This window comes from Haliaeetus leucocephalus, unplaced genomic scaffold (genome assembly GCF_000737465.1).
Source record: "Haliaeetus leucocephalus isolate CR32 unplaced genomic scaffold, Haliaeetus_leucocephalus-4.0 Scaffold702, whole genome shotgun sequence".
Lineage (NCBI taxonomy): Eukaryota > Metazoa > Chordata > Aves > Accipitriformes > Accipitridae > Haliaeetus > Haliaeetus leucocephalus.
Genome location: NW_010973138.1, coordinates 5,996,550 through 6,011,453, shown reverse-complemented (window position 1 = coordinate 6,011,453; position 14,904 = coordinate 5,996,550). Strand labels below are relative to the sequence as shown.

Here is a 14,904-nt window from a genome sequence, read left to right as displayed (position 1 = left end):
AAACATTTAAATATTAAATGCAAAGAGGTAGAAGATGAGAAGGCAAGCCTATGTTATGAAAATATCCATTGCTTTCTGAATTCTAAAGACCTTCTAGCAGCATAATATGGTTTTATAAATAGAGAAGTGCAACAGTCTCAGTACAGAACACAATAATACAGGCATCGTTGTTTTAGATAAACAATGAGCAAACTTGCTTTTCAGTTGTGTTTCTTCTGTGCAACCTTTCTTTTTAAAGAAAGAAGGAAGAAGAATAAAACAGATACCTGGTGACAGAGTGATTTCTAAGAAGACCTTTGAAAAATGTTTTGTTACTGTTACTTAGCTACTGTGATCATTGTAGATGTTGTCTTGTAAAGTTCTGACTGCTGGTAAGAGTTCCTTCCATTTAGCTTGGTTAATATCAGTCAGGGAAAATTGATATCAGACGGAAGAAATTGAACAGTCAATTTCAGTATTATTTTCTCAAGCAGCCTGCATAACATAGTGATAGATTATTGTGGTGAGGAGCGAAAAGTTAGCTCTGTTCATTATGTTGCTTGCTTCTTGTCACATCATAGGAAAGAGGCAGTATTGCTGCACAACCTGTGAACATTTCGAACATTAAAAATATTTTGGTGATACACGGCTATGTCGCAGCTCAAGTTTCCAGCTCTAGAAGTGTGCTCCAGGGTCCTCATGTGGTTTCTGATATAAGTTTCCTTAATACCTGCACAATTTGATACCAAAGTTTCAAGCATCAAGCCCTAAGTAAGGCCTGAGACAGGATCAGGTCCTCGTTGTGCTGGGCCTTCTGTAACAGGTAGTTTGCTTGCTCTGCTATAGAATGCTCAGTCTTCATTAAACAACTGAAAATGTTAGATGGAGTTAAAGGATGCCTCTTCCTGGCATGTGGTAGATTCATCTGAAAATACTGATAACCTCAGTGATGGCTGGGCTTTGCTTTAATTTCATAGTTTTTAAAATATTCGTTTATTATATATGCAATTTTATCTGATAATTTCCACAAAAAATCTAAAGGTGTTCAGTGTTGATAAAGAATACTTTTTAATGTTGAGCCAATCAAGTCTGTAATATGGGGAGACAACTTGTATTATAAAGCAGCAGCATGTTTCATGCATTACAAAGAAGCAAGTGAACAGTGATTATACATTTATGATGAGCAGCTGAAAAGCTTCTTCGAACATTAGTGTTCTTTGATGCTTAAATGTATAAAAAGTCTGTTTTTTTTTTTAAAAGTTCTGTGAGAGGTTTAAAGAAAAGTCTGTAAAAGTTGTCTGTTACCAAGTAACCCATTTTTGTTTTGTAAGGTTTTTTTTAACACATTTTAAGAACTTAGCCTCCAGATAAAATATTACTTCTAGATACAGGAACAAGGAGTTTGCTAAGGAGTTACTCAGTAGACTGCACTAAGACATGAATGAAAAGGTTGTTTGCCTTTGCTATAGCTTTCGCTTAGACCCTGTATTTTCCAGAGTGAGTGAGATCTGTAGTCCTCTGACAGAGAGTGTTGAAACCAAACCTTCTTGAGCTTTGCTGTCAGCCAGTAAATTGTTGGGTTCTCTGTGTTCAAAGAAGCTTGGTCCATCAGCAGAGCTTGTTGGAGTCCGTTGCAGCTTTTTTGAAAAATCCCTCTTGAGGTACCAGGGACAAAATGTGGAAGACGAAGTGTCAGTGACTTAGAGTGAGAGAGGCACAGTATTAATGTGGAGAATGACACAAGAATTTTTTTCTTTGGAAATCTTTGGTTATTTTGGATATAAAGTTCTGTAAGGAGAAAAAAAAAAAAAAAAGAAACTTTGTTTCAGTGATTGTTGTCTATGAGGGTTTCATGGCACTTGAAAAGTCCCTACTTAGGAGCTGCATGAATAATAGGGTGAAAATCTGTTAAGGAGGGAAGGATTTTCTTTTAAAGCAAAACAAAATAAAATGCCAACCAAAAAAATCTGAAGGAACAGGAAGAAATTGGAAACAATTGCAGTATCTCCCTGTCTTTATTCACCAAAGTCAGGAACAGAAACAAATTGAGGTAAGAAACAAAGTCATATTGAAGGATTGAAGTCTGAGAAATTCTAAAAAACCAGTCAGGTATTTTGTTTACGTGTATTTAAGGTAATGGCAAAATGAATGGAAAGAAACTTGAGTCACTTCATAAGCATGGCGTGGTTACTGGCATTTGATACGTTTTTGTCAATTGTTAAATTTTATTTCTTACTCTTGTAAGATTTTAAAAAGAAAAATGTTCAGCTTCCATGTTTCACAGTGACTTCCATTGGAACTTGTGCTTTTTGTATTGACTTGGGGCCCAGCTGCATGCTTTTTTGCTACTTTATATTCAGATGTGATTGGAATCATCGTAATTGGGCTGTGAACTTGCATGTCAAGGATGAATATTTGAATACTCTTAAATAAAGAGCGCACATGTTATAAGAACATCACTGCGTTATTTGTATCATAAAAGGACATACTAGGTACACTATTTACTGTTTTATGGAAATACTTCAAGTGCTTAGTATGTTAGAGGCAAACTGTTAAGGTAGTGGATGACTTTTGGGTTGCACAAAACAAATACTGAATGAGAGAATGTTTTAAAGTTTCTCTCTTGTTCAGTGTTTCTCCAAAGAAGGCACAGAAGCTGAGGTGTTTCCCAGCTCACATAACGCTACTCAAAGTTGTCTTGTACCTGGCTTCTTAAGAGTCTTAATAGAGCAGTCAAGAAGAATGTTGTGTAGTGTGGAGGGGAAAAAATGCTGGATGAAAGGGAGGTCTGAAAGACTTCTGAAGAGAAGTTGTATGCTGTCTCCAGGTTTCATCTCCACTGATACGTGTTATTGCTTTGCTGATGAGAATACAGAAACCAGCTGGGAATCATAAATGTAAACTTTATTGTGTTTTGTTTAGGGCTTGTTGCTGTGGGAGAGAAGGCACAAAAGAGATCTGGACATTATGTTGTGATGAAGGATCTTTCAGGTGAGATTCTTACTTGTCTAAAAAACTCATTTAAAATGATTGCTTTGATAGCAGCATTGAAATTTCAAATGCATTTTATCTTTAAGGTAAACATCCAGTTTCTGCGTTGATGGAGATCTGTAACAAAAGAAGATGGTCACCACCTGAATTTGTGTTGGTGGATGATAGTGGGCCTGATCATCGCAAACACTTCATCTTTAAGGTGCGCTTGAGTTCCCTTGTTTGCTGTTCATTTCTCTATTAAAGGTGATGTAAATTCATGTTTATGTTTGTATATAAACATAATAAGCCACCTCAGGGGTGGCTGAGGACTGCTAAGCAGTGTCTCAATGCTAAAATTTCAAAGTCCTGTTTCTGTAAAGGCCAAATCAGATCTCTCAAGCACATTAATCTGTAAATCCATCAAGAAACACGCTATTCCACTTCTTACTAAAATTACTAACCTTTGTGGTATCGTATTCTTGCTGTTTACTTGCAGGTGTGGTGTTCAGTCTTAACTGTTGTAAAGGTAGTGAGCAAGATTTAGTTATTCTTGTCCTTCAGTTATCTTATGATGTGGGCTTTCTTTTTCACAAAATAATCTTGTGATAGCAGTTACTTTCTGGAAATGGTTGTGCTTACAGACCAGATGTGGATTTTGTCTACCGCTAAAGAGGAATGACATAGAGAATGTGCTTAAGGGATCTGTGTAGCGCTTCTGTTTAACAGAAGTGATGAGGCACTTTCTAACACTTCCTTTTTTCCTCCCCTTCTTTCTTGAACAGGTGAGAGTCAATGGAAATGAATACAGGCCTACTTTTGCCAGCCTTAATAAGAAGCATGCTAAAGCCACAGCAGCAACTGCGGCTCTCCAAGCGATGGGACTTGTACCAAAGGAAAGCATGGTTAATACCACCATGTTTAGGAGTGCCTCACACCGCTAGATATTGTTTTTTTATATTGACATTATTTCAGATAATTTTACTCTGCACAAAAATGGTATTTGCCCTTTCATGTTGTAAATACATTGGCAATTCCCACGTTGTAAAAACTGTACAGACACGTTCAGGTTTTTCTTTTGTACCATCAAAATGTATTTAAATCATACTTAGTTTTTGGTATGTTTATATTGTTTACATTAGTGATGTAATTATTTCTTAAATGACTAAATCAGACGACAGACTCTGGAGGCATCAGTAATCTAAACCCTTGTTTTAAAACTCATGCAATTTCTCTTCAATACGGAATGTTAACACTTTCATACTGTTTTGTACTATGCTGCAGTTTTCCCTGGTCTCAGTAAAGCTACTCGTGCACTTTTGCCGACAGCTGGTAAAAGGTCATGCGGCTTACCTTAGTCTAGTTGAGGCTGGCGTGTACTGCTGGACAGATACTGGGCCAGTACTGTGACCCCTGTGAGAAAGCGTGCGGTGGTAGCCCTGTTGTACAGTGTTAGCGCTGCGGCTTCTCTTCAAATTTTGTTTGGGGTTTAACTCGGTGGTGCACTGCGACTGGCCATACAGCCCATAATACTCTAGGACATACGTGATTAGGCAAAAGACTTGGCTTTCAAAGGGATGGCAGAAAGTCCAGCAATGGAACCGATGAGACTTGCAATGTAAAGGTGACTCTCCCTGCATGTTCTAAGAAGGGAGATGATGGAGTTGTCTATTCCAAACAAATTAACACACTGCCTGATGTTGATTGTATGAATTTGTGGTTAATGTGAATTTTAAACTCTAACAAATCTACAACTGGATTCGGGGGGGGGGGGGGGGATAGAATGATGCTTAAATTGTTGTACCCAACTTGGTCAATAAAGCAGCACAAGTTCATAATCTTAATCACTGGTCAGTAAACAGTAATTAAAATGTATGCCAAAACAACTTTTTGAAGAAACGCACAGTATAGAAGTATGCTTTATGAAGATTATCAACAGCTGTTAGGGTTGCAGAATCAGTTCTAGTCATTTTTGGTTGCTTTGGACTATTACCAAATTAACTCCTTGGGCTTAAATTTTCCATAATGGTACTCTGCCCTCAAGGAGACAGCCTGATCCAGAGTTTTGGCAGTTTGACAATGGAGAGGATGTAGAAAAGCTTTTCCTTCTTCTTTTTCTTTCTTTCTTTTTTTTTTTTTTTTTAATTTAAGAAGTATTAGTATTTTAGCTATGCGCACTTTGAATTGGAAAGGGCATTGTATACCTCTTGCCAGATTTATCTTGAGTTACAAGCAGATTGCCAGGATTTACAGAATCTAGTAGTTCAGGTGTTTATTTCAGAAAAGTCTTCCTGAGGTCTCTTTGTGTTACATCTACTGACCACAGCTTCATCTGGGACAGGAATAAAATACAGTTTGTACGCAGTAAGGCTGTGCGCTTGCCTAAAGTGAGTGACCTTTGCAATGGTAGTAGGAACGTGGAGGTGAAGAATTACTAGTACCTCTTCTTCCACAAAATAAGGTGACTTGTGTGTATTCTGTCAGCTGTTACGGAGCGAGGTGTCTGTCTTTGCCCTAAAGGGACAAGGATCAATGTCTCATGTTGTGTACAGCAGAGAAATGGTATTTGGTTCTCCACCACATACTTCAGAGAAATAAAGCCCCTTATTAGTCTGTCAAAGCGCTCTAGAAATGCCTAAGTTAATCTTAATTTTCATGGACGTAGTTGTCTTTAATTAAACTTTTTTTCCCTTTGGCTTCTCGCCTTCAGTCTTTGACTAAATATTTGAAGATCTCCTTGCCTCATTTGCTGAACTAGTTGGAAGGTGTGTATAAAAGGCCAAAAGTAAACATGATGGTACAGCAATGGAAAGATCTACTGTGGGAGAACTGGGTATTGTATCTGTCTTAGCTAAAGTCTGGCTTTTTGATGTATGACTTAAAGTAATTAACTCGGGATGTAGGAGCAGCTCCTAATCAGACTTGTATTTAAATGTCTGGTTTGATAGAGGTGTAACATCAGAGATGTTGATCGTTCTGTTTAGTCTTTGGTGTCCATGTCAGCACTGGTTTCACAGCTGTACAGTATCAAATCTGGGAACATACAATCTCTTGTACTTGTCATTTTGTTCTTTTTTTGGTCTATATTCCCCATGTATAATGTAAAGATACATGTTGTCTTGCAGCAGCAAGGAGCAGATGAATTCAGTCCCATTGAAGACTCCATTTACAAAATAACTATTTAGGCAAGTTCTGGATTTCATGCCTCAAAGATGTGGTACTGTATGTGGATTTAACCTTTGGTCTTAAGGAAGACTTAAAAAAATTAAGGTCTGTCATGCCCTAATTATGACACTTCTTGATTTTGAGGTTTCTCTTTTAGTTTCATTCCTTGTTGTTTAGAATGATACATGAATCTAAAGCTAGTGCAGCGATGTGCTTATGTTAAATTTGTAAATTTGAATTGGTTTGAGTGTCCTTTGCATGCAGGAATAGATTAAGTAGTGATACATTAAAAAGAACAACTAGGAAACACTCTCTTGGAACCTGGTTATTTATGCAGCACTTCAGCTGTCTTAAAGGTGAATAGTCTGTGACTCCTTCTGATGGAAGGCGTGATCTCTTTGGCTGTTGGATTTCCTTTTGCTGCAGAATTATTTTCCTAGAAGTAATCTCGCTGAAAGTGCTTCTGACTTCCCTGTGGCGAGGATGATTTTGAAACAGGTGCCCAAAAACTTGTAGCCAGCTTCCACCGGAACGATTTCTTGGCAGTCTTCCCATTAGTAGTTTTTAAACAGTTAGGGCTGGAGGAGCAGGAAGGTGAACTTCCTATGCCTGGGAAAATTTGAAATTGCCTCTTAAAGTGCAAAAACTATATGAAGTCTTAATGCTACAGTCTCTCTAGCTCTTCCAAACAAATCACAGTTGTGATGAAAAGTCACCCATTTGGACAGGTTAAATAAATAAATCTTCGTGCTCTACAAGCATCTGGAATGATGGTAGTATTTGCTGAAAATACCTTTAGGTGGGAAGAGCAGCAGACTGGGGAGCATAATGCTGTAACTTTTGTAGGGAAAGTTCGCTGGAGCCAAGTATGCTTCAAGAACAGCACTGAATCCCAGAGCTGTAAGCAACTGGAATATGATTCTGAAATTACAGGCGAAGCTATGACTTAAAAACCAACAGGCAGTTTACCGTACGAGGAGCTACAGCTCCAGTGATGGTGCAAAGCACGTGACAAAGAATTTGGTGGTGAATTTCTGAAACTGCACCACTCTAGATAATTTTTTTTTAATTACTGCAAGCTATTAATTGGCATTAGTGTCTCTTCGTAACTCTCACATGCTAGCTGTGAAAATACAAACTGGAGCTGAAATTAATAGTAATTATTGTATTTCTTAGAAACAGATAGGCTTAAGTCCATTCTGCTATGTGGTTATTGGCTTGATTAAAAGTGCTTACCCATAGAGGCAGCTACAGAATTGCTTTTCCTATTGCTTTCAGTAACCTGTTGCATGTGCTAACATGCTCTGCAAGGAGGCCAGTTCCTCAAGCACACGCTCTGGAGATGCTGCCTGTTTCAGAGCTGGTGGGCTCTGAGCTCATGAGCAGCTTTCAGAAGGGCTTGCCTGCGTGACAGCAGGGGAAGCGTCACTCTCTGCAGTGCACCTGAATGTGGCGGCTGTGAGAACTGCTCTTGCTGACCTGTAGCGCTGGGCTAAAGGTCAGTTGACAGCAGACTGCAAAGCCCAGTAGTGGAGGCTATGACGATGGAGGCAGCCAAGCCAGATAAAAAAGGCACCGAGTTAACTCTTAAGATGTTACTGGAAACAAAAGTGTAGCTAACACACCAGCTGCTCTAGAAACCCAGTCTTCTGGTGTTCCCCACAATGACATTAGCACTGGCTTTTCACTCTTGCTGTCTGATGCTAATCAAAGGGGAAAAGTTCTGTAACCTGCTTCTAGATTAGTTAGGGAGAAGCATAGAGATTAATTAAAGTCGGATTGTACTACCCTGAACTCCACCAGAAACGGAGTATTTGACATTATCAAAAGTATTTAATTCCTAAGGTGCCTTCTTCCATCATAAGAGAGGGACTTTCCCTTGATCTAGGTTTTCTAGATGTTGTCTTGTTCAGTGTACAGCTGACCTAGTGTCATGGTAGTTACTTGTAAAGTAACAAATGTAAACATGAAGTATTCCAGTGTAAGTGTATACGTGCTGTATTCTTGGGATAGGATACTTCTGGTGGCGTCGCTATGAAGTAACTGAAAGGCAACGGAAGCTTTCATCATGCCTCCATCTGCGGTAACTTTAGGTGCCCACATTTTTAAGTTTACAGGCTGTTTCCTCAAGTAAGACCTGGCTACAGTCTAAGGTTACTGTTTCAGAATTGCACATTCTGAGGTGGGGAGCAGAGTGGCACTGTAGTAAGGATGGAGGGTAGTGGACCACAGGGCGTGACCACTGCTTTATTTTCTGTGCAAAATACCAGTTGAATTAGAAATCTTGCTGGAGTGCACAAGCATGACGGTATTCTACATCTTGTTATTCATATTTAGTAGTGTCTGCTGCAGTAACCTGATCACCTAATAGCTGTGTAAAAAGTGACATACATGCCTCCAAACTAACAGCTTTGACTACCCGAAGTGAGACAGACTGCATGAAACCTGCTAATAGCTTCTGCTATTGCTGTGCACAGCCAGAGTCTGGTCAGCAGCCCTCTGCTGCCTCTCATTTTCTCTATCTTTGATCAGGTGCCACAACTGTTTTATTGCTCCAACTTGTTCTGATTCAGCAGGTTATTGTTTGTACAAATTGCTTCTTAAAAGTCTAGCTCATTTTACCATAAGTGGGAATAGGAATTCTAGCAGCTATGCCAAGCAGTTCTAAGGAGTCAACCTTTTAATCTAATGTGGCTGCAGGCAGAACTCCATGCTTGTGTCCATCTGACTTTCATCTATCTTTGTGGAGTTCAGAGCTGACTCTAAACTAAGCGGTGCAACATAGCAACAAGAAGCTATCAAGCTTCTGGCAAGGTGCTGTAAGCAGTCTTGGAAGGGGTTTCGCCAAGAACTGCACCCATCCAAAATGGTTACAGGTTACCTCACAGAGCAGCAGCAGAAATTCTGTACTTCAGAATAGAATTTGCATGTGCATGAAGAATACAGACCTTCCGGACGCAAGTCAGACCAATAAACCAGATAATGGTGTTTTGTCAAGTTTTATTTAAAAAAGGCTTCCTAAAATACAAAAGGAGATGTCCAAGGCCACCTCCTTCATTTCCTTTAAAAGTCCTTTGAAGTGTTTTATGATGGGTGATGTGCAATAGTTGTAGTCTGTGATGTGCAACTAGATTGTATCCCTCCTGGTACTGCATAGGTGCTACTGCATAGAACCCAAATGAAGTACAGCAGCTGCACACTAGAGACCATTCTCTTCCATTAAATGGAGCTAGCATACCTAGGACTTCCAGGTATAAGCATAATCCTTCATTTCCAGAAATCGGATGGAAGATTTTCCCAGTGTTGGACACTGACTCAGTTGATCCAAAGTCTTAGGATGCAGTCCACATGTAGGAAGATCATTGCGTATGGTTTCCTGTGGAAATTCACATGAGGAAGAGAGACATGGAATAGGTATTTGTTTGAAATACCTGTAGTTTTTAATGTTCATTTGTGTACCTCTGGGGAACTCCTGAAAAGCTAGTTTTCCGATTATTCCATTTCTGAGGCAATGACAAGCCACAGGGACTGCCAGGTGGCGATCACAAGTAATCGGGTGTAAACCCACATATTAAGGGAAGGTTTTGCGTCACTCAGCGTCCTATGGTTTGTAATAAAGATACTATTCCTAACAGGAAAGATTGTCTCTGCTAGTTTCCTTACCTTATTTAAGGCAGGGCTTGTGTTGTCAAGACCAGTGTTAAACACAGCGGTTGGCTCATGTGTATACAATACAGCAGAGAATGCTCCCCTCTGTGCGGACTTGAGCAACATGGTCAATGAATGGAGGGAGTGAGGCATGACGGGGCCTATGATCTCCAGACTGAATATATCCTCATACGCCAAGTGAACCCTGGCTTTGGCATTTATACTTCGAGCCTGAAGACAAGACCACGTAGGATTAGTTTTTGACACACCAAATCAAGTCCTAATTTTAATTTACTTTAATACTGCAGTGGCACAGTCCCATTACTTTTCAGTATTGTTAACTTACTGTTCAATACATGAGTATTATGATGGTTTTACCGTCTTTGTAACAACTCCTAAAATGTACCCACTGTGATATGCAGGAATGCTATGCAGTATGAAGAAAGTTAACTGCAGAAGAACAGTATGAACTACTCTGGTGGAAGAAAACTGCACTACCTGTATTAACAGCATATCCTTTAGTACCCATCATCCCCTTAAATTAACAGGTGGTGAGCCAAGGTTCAGAGGCTCCCTTGGTCCAAGCAGCTGTGATAGTTTGAGACCCAATAAGATCTCAGGAGAATCTTTTAGTATCTGGGAAGTCTGCTTAACCTTCTTTATCAGGGTGTCAAGAATGGAAATACTGGGATTTCAGTTTAGCAGCATAGATCCATGTGGGTAGAGATGATTTAGGAGGCACTCTGTATTGCGGTCAAAATGCTCACTCAGGCTATAGCAACAAAAATTACTCTGCGGTACCTGAGGGAAACTATACAAAGTCAGTATCTAATCTGCTGAGTGAAGAAACAACTCTCTTTATTAAAAAAATAGAGACGGTTGTGTTACTTACTTTGAGTGTTTGCATTGTTCCACCTCGGAAAGCAACAGGGGACAACAAAGTTGGTGGAAGCCCTGTTTGTGGACCTGCAGCAGCCACTAGGCTCTTACAGTTTATCAAGAAGTTCAGCAAGGTGAATGTGTTTGTTCCTTTCACTAATGCAAGGGATTCAGGTTTGTGATCCATCTGCACCTCATGCTTCTCCTTACGACTATATTGACTGGAGTCAAAGAAAAACCACAAGGATATGAAAAGCATCAATGCACCACAGGAAGAACTGGAGCAATGCAACTCCAGGAGAAACCCCCCTAGCCCCCTCTGACCAATCACGTCGTTTAAACAAACAAAACCAAAAAAACCACCAAGCTTTACATTAATCCAGATTTGTTCTTCCAATATTAAGCAGCATCTTTTGGTTCCTCTGAAACACGTACAGGATCTCAGCAACAGCTGGTCTACAGCTGTGTCCTTACTACACCACACTACTTCCAAGTGTAAACCTAGCCTACGTGAACATACACCCTGTTCTTTAAAAAAAGAGAAACAATCTAATGAGTCTTTCCAGTGAACCTAGATGTGAGGTGACACAATCAGTTTGTGACCTAATGGATCTTACAAAGTTACATTAACAATTCACAATGGATTTTCCTTTCAAGAAGAAAAGCATCTAGAAATACTTGTCATAAAGAAACTCAGAAAGACACGCAGAGTCTCTTAATGTGCAGTAATGCGAGAATTAATGTTTGGAAATAAGTTCTCAAAAGCTTTTACAAAACTTAAACTTAAACCACAAAAAGATAACATCTGCACAATTTTCCAGTGTCATACATCTTGACGTGCAAAAAAAAAGGATACAGTTTAATAGAAATAGCATCTGGTTTCTTAACCTTGTCTTGGACTCCCATCTCCTCAAGCCAAGAGAAACTTTCATCATCGTCATCGCTTAGCGCTGGTTCCCTGGGAAACACAGAATCAGTGTTAGGAGGGCAATACTTCCTACGAAGGTTTTCCAAATAGAATCTGCAGGAGTCTGTAGATGCCCTGGAATTCTAGCATTGTAGAAGACTTATTACATACTCTCCGTCTTCCATGCTGTCGCCCACTTCGAGGCTGTTAGCAACTTCTGTTTCCAAATTCACTTCAGAGTTTTTCTGTTTCCTGGTTCTACATTCTTCTACCAAAGGTAAAGAAAACTCTATGCCTTGAACAGAGGAGGAAAGAAAGCAATGACTGGTTTTGTAACACAGCTAATGCACTTTATCAGTTATTCAAATCCTAGTTGGACTGGTTTCACCTTACCTTCATTTCTCATGGCTTCCCTTAAACCTCTAGTTGTGGGAGAAATTACAGCTGTGATAACGTCACTTCCCACAAGACCAGCTGCACGGAACAGGACAGTAAACTGGTAGGTACATACATAGAAGTAGGGACACAGCTTGGCTTTGAGCAGATTGTACAGGGAAGTAAAGCTGACAGACCTGCAAATTAGAATAAAACGATTCTGTAACTGAAGTTAATTCTTTGCCATTGACACATCAAACTGGATTTGGCTGGGTGGTACTGATATGTACTCTGCACAGGTTTGAGAGCATACTGAATGATTAGCCAGATTTTCAGACGTGCTCAATGTCTAGGAAGCTGCGCTCCTCTGAAATGCAGCCTGTTTGTGAGTATGATGCTCTTCCAGCATACTTGCTTTCTAGCACATAGGTTTACATGAAGCATCAAAGGCAACCTGCTAACAGGATTTATGGAAATCTATGCAAACTGACAACTAGGATTGGAGAAGGGCATTTAACACAAGAAGGTAGCTTTAGTCTTATATTTCCTTAACCTGGTCCTCAAAACAATGAGCATTCTAGCTGGGGAAAAAAAAAACCCAGAAAAAGCTTCCTCATAAAAATGGAAAGAACTTGTGCATTAATTAAAATCCCATTGTCTTAATCTTACTAAAAACATCAGTTGTTTGGTTTCACTTACCAGTCACTCATTAGCACTTGTTGCAAGGCTTCATCCTGTGACCAAGGACTAGCCTTTCCAGCTATTTTTCTGTCTGCTCCAATCCGAGGGAATAGCTGCAGCCATGGCAGTGAAGGGTGAAGCCAGTAAACAAGGCTTTGCTGAAAGGCACAACGCAGTTCTGTCGACAGTTTTGGTTCCTAGATGTCAAAAAAGCATTTTACGAGGACAGTAATGCTTTACTTCAGGCTGCATTACAAGTGATGGATTAAAAAAATATTACATTAGATACTGAAAAAAAAATCCTGGGCTTGTGAATAAGCCAGACTGAAGAAAAATGGACAGCAACCAGCAACTGCTCCACAGTTAAATGACCACTCGCTTAACACTGTTTGCCACTATAGGTACAAACCATGGATGGAATTAGATTAGTAGTCTAAATGAGCCTTATTCTTAATGCAAGACCAAAACAGAATCAAGCCTTCACTGCCAGCACATTTAAGGAAAGGTGCAAAGGTACATTCTGCTTTCTAAAGCTGGAGCTTTGAGCTACCCTCCGAAGTATTACCTGTACGCTCTGTGGCAAGTTTGTTTCTGTAGCTCTACAATGCTGAGCAAATCCTTGAGCTTCCTCTTGTGCTCTTAAATGTTCTGCCCAGGTAAAAGGTTGGGAAGAAGTAAATAGAAGTCGTGTTTTAATACTCCAGTCTGCAGGAAACTCATGTCTTGGTGAGGGGGGAACTTCAGGTACAGCAACTGGTAAATGAAGGTCCTTACAAAACAGAAATAGCATCACTTAGTTAACCACCAGAAAATTACCCCCCCACACACACATAGCTACCTATTTATATTTTAGCATGGTTAGGTCTCCTCCCATGTTGATTTAATATACCTTTCCTGGCAGGCAGACTGGATACTGGACTATGGCTATTACATGTAATGTCTTGAGTTTAGTAGCCTATAAAAAGACAAGTTAAACCTGTCATCTCCTGCATGTTTTTCTCCAGTTCACTGCAACAGCAAAAATGCCTAGCTCATTTTGATCCTAAGGAAGTACTCACATTAAGTTAAGAAACATACTTAAAAAAAAAGCTTTTGCAGGCAGATTTCCTGGATTCCAGGTTACACGGAGTTTGACTGTTCAAAGGCACAGTTTATACTGAACTGATTATTTTAGTCAGTAACAGATTCTAATAGAAATACAGCATTATATTGCTTATAAAAATGCAAAGGGTGTTTTCATTCACAGAAGTCTTTCTAAAAGTCATAAACTAGGAACACGTAAAAGGATGAATGACTCAACAAAAGAAAACTTAGCCTGAACTTTATGAAGACAAGAATTTACATGCCAAAACAGTTATTTCATTTTGCCCTCTCTTGGTGATTGAAATGTCAGGTGCTTCCTAGAGGATGCAAAAAAAAACCCCACTGGGAAGCTCTAGGACAGTTTTTTCTCTTTGAGAGGTCATTTTCCTATTCTGCTAACTTAGTCTGAACTTAAGTTTCCGAACCCATAACAACGTTAGACGTTGTCTGCTTGAAACTCTCTTTCAAGGACTAGTTTTCAGGTGTTGTCTCTTTCCTATGTGCCTGGTCAGGTTGTTTGTTCCCTTTCTGTAGCTGTATAAACGACTGCAGGAGATGTATCACTTTGAAGAACATCCTTATCTCAGCAAAATATAAAACTAAGAAACAGAAGAATTATAGTAAACGTGGTAATAAAACTGGAAGAAGACAACAACCTCTGTCAACTAGAACTCCAACAGTAGCAATGTCAGGCAGAAGGCTGACTTTTAAAAGACCGGCACCGTTAACAGCGAACGTCAAGGCAATTCAAGAAATTTCCTTGAACGCTGACGTCTTAGTGCATCACTTTATGCAGAGACGGACCACCAAACACCGAGCTAAACACTTTCAGCTTTTTCTGTGAACTGAGAACAGCCAAAGACGTTTTTTACGCCGTTTCGTACATCGGCCGGGGTGAGGATGTTGCTTCTCTCAGAGGGCTCTGCTCTCCTGGCGGGCTTGTCTTCACCAACAGCCTCCAAAAGCTGAACGAAAGAGGAGCGTAAGATGCAGCACAGAACAAGAGCCAGGTCGATAACTTAAGAAGAGACGCCCGCTGCAGTGAAATTTCCGCAGCGGGATGAAGCCCCCCCCGTGCTGCCCCCCCCCCCCCGGGGCGATCGGACGGCGCCTGCGCGGCCAAGCGCCGCGGCCGGGTCCGATCTGCGCGCAGAGCTGGGCCGGGACCCGGCTCTGTCGGCGGCAGCGGGCTCCGGGCCGCCTCAGGGCGATGGCTG

General features: G+C 40.3%; 2 protein-coding genes across 4 annotated transcripts in view; one reads left to right on the top strand and one right to left on the bottom strand.

The window, feature by feature from the left end:
- Positions 1 to 4,793, top strand: part of SON (SON DNA binding protein) — a 39,168-nt gene extending 34,375 nt beyond the window's left edge. For all 3 annotated transcript variants that reach the window (XM_010580388.1, XM_010580386.1, XM_010580387.1), the window contains 3 exons: positions 2,902 to 2,970; positions 3,057 to 3,172; positions 3,735 to 4,793. In XM_010580388.1, the coding sequence (XP_010578690.1) occupies positions 2,902 to 2,970; positions 3,057 to 3,172; positions 3,735 to 3,893 (344 nt within the window). In that variant the 3' untranslated portion in view covers positions 3,894 to 4,793. The remainder of the gene's footprint in view (positions 1 to 2,901; positions 2,971 to 3,056; positions 3,173 to 3,734) is intronic.
- A 282-nt stretch (positions 4,794 to 5,075) lies between these two features.
- The window catches only part of DONSON (downstream neighbor of SON), a 10,228-nt gene continuing 399 nt past the window's right edge, over positions 5,076 to 14,904 (bottom strand). The window contains exons 2-10 of the mRNA XM_010580416.1: positions 14,572 to 14,705; positions 13,170 to 13,373; positions 12,623 to 12,801; positions 11,942 to 12,120; positions 11,720 to 11,843; positions 11,498 to 11,599; positions 10,655 to 10,853; positions 9,778 to 9,993; positions 5,076 to 9,490 (exon numbers count right to left, since the gene is read on the bottom strand). Coding sequence (XP_010578718.1) covers positions 9,353 to 9,490; positions 9,778 to 9,993; positions 10,655 to 10,853; positions 11,498 to 11,599; positions 11,720 to 11,843; positions 11,942 to 12,120; positions 12,623 to 12,801; positions 13,170 to 13,373; positions 14,572 to 14,705 — 1,475 coding nt within the window. The 3' untranslated portion in view covers positions 5,076 to 9,352. The remainder of the gene's footprint in view (positions 9,491 to 9,777; positions 9,994 to 10,654; positions 10,854 to 11,497; positions 11,600 to 11,719; positions 11,844 to 11,941; positions 12,121 to 12,622; positions 12,802 to 13,169; positions 13,374 to 14,571; positions 14,706 to 14,904) is intronic.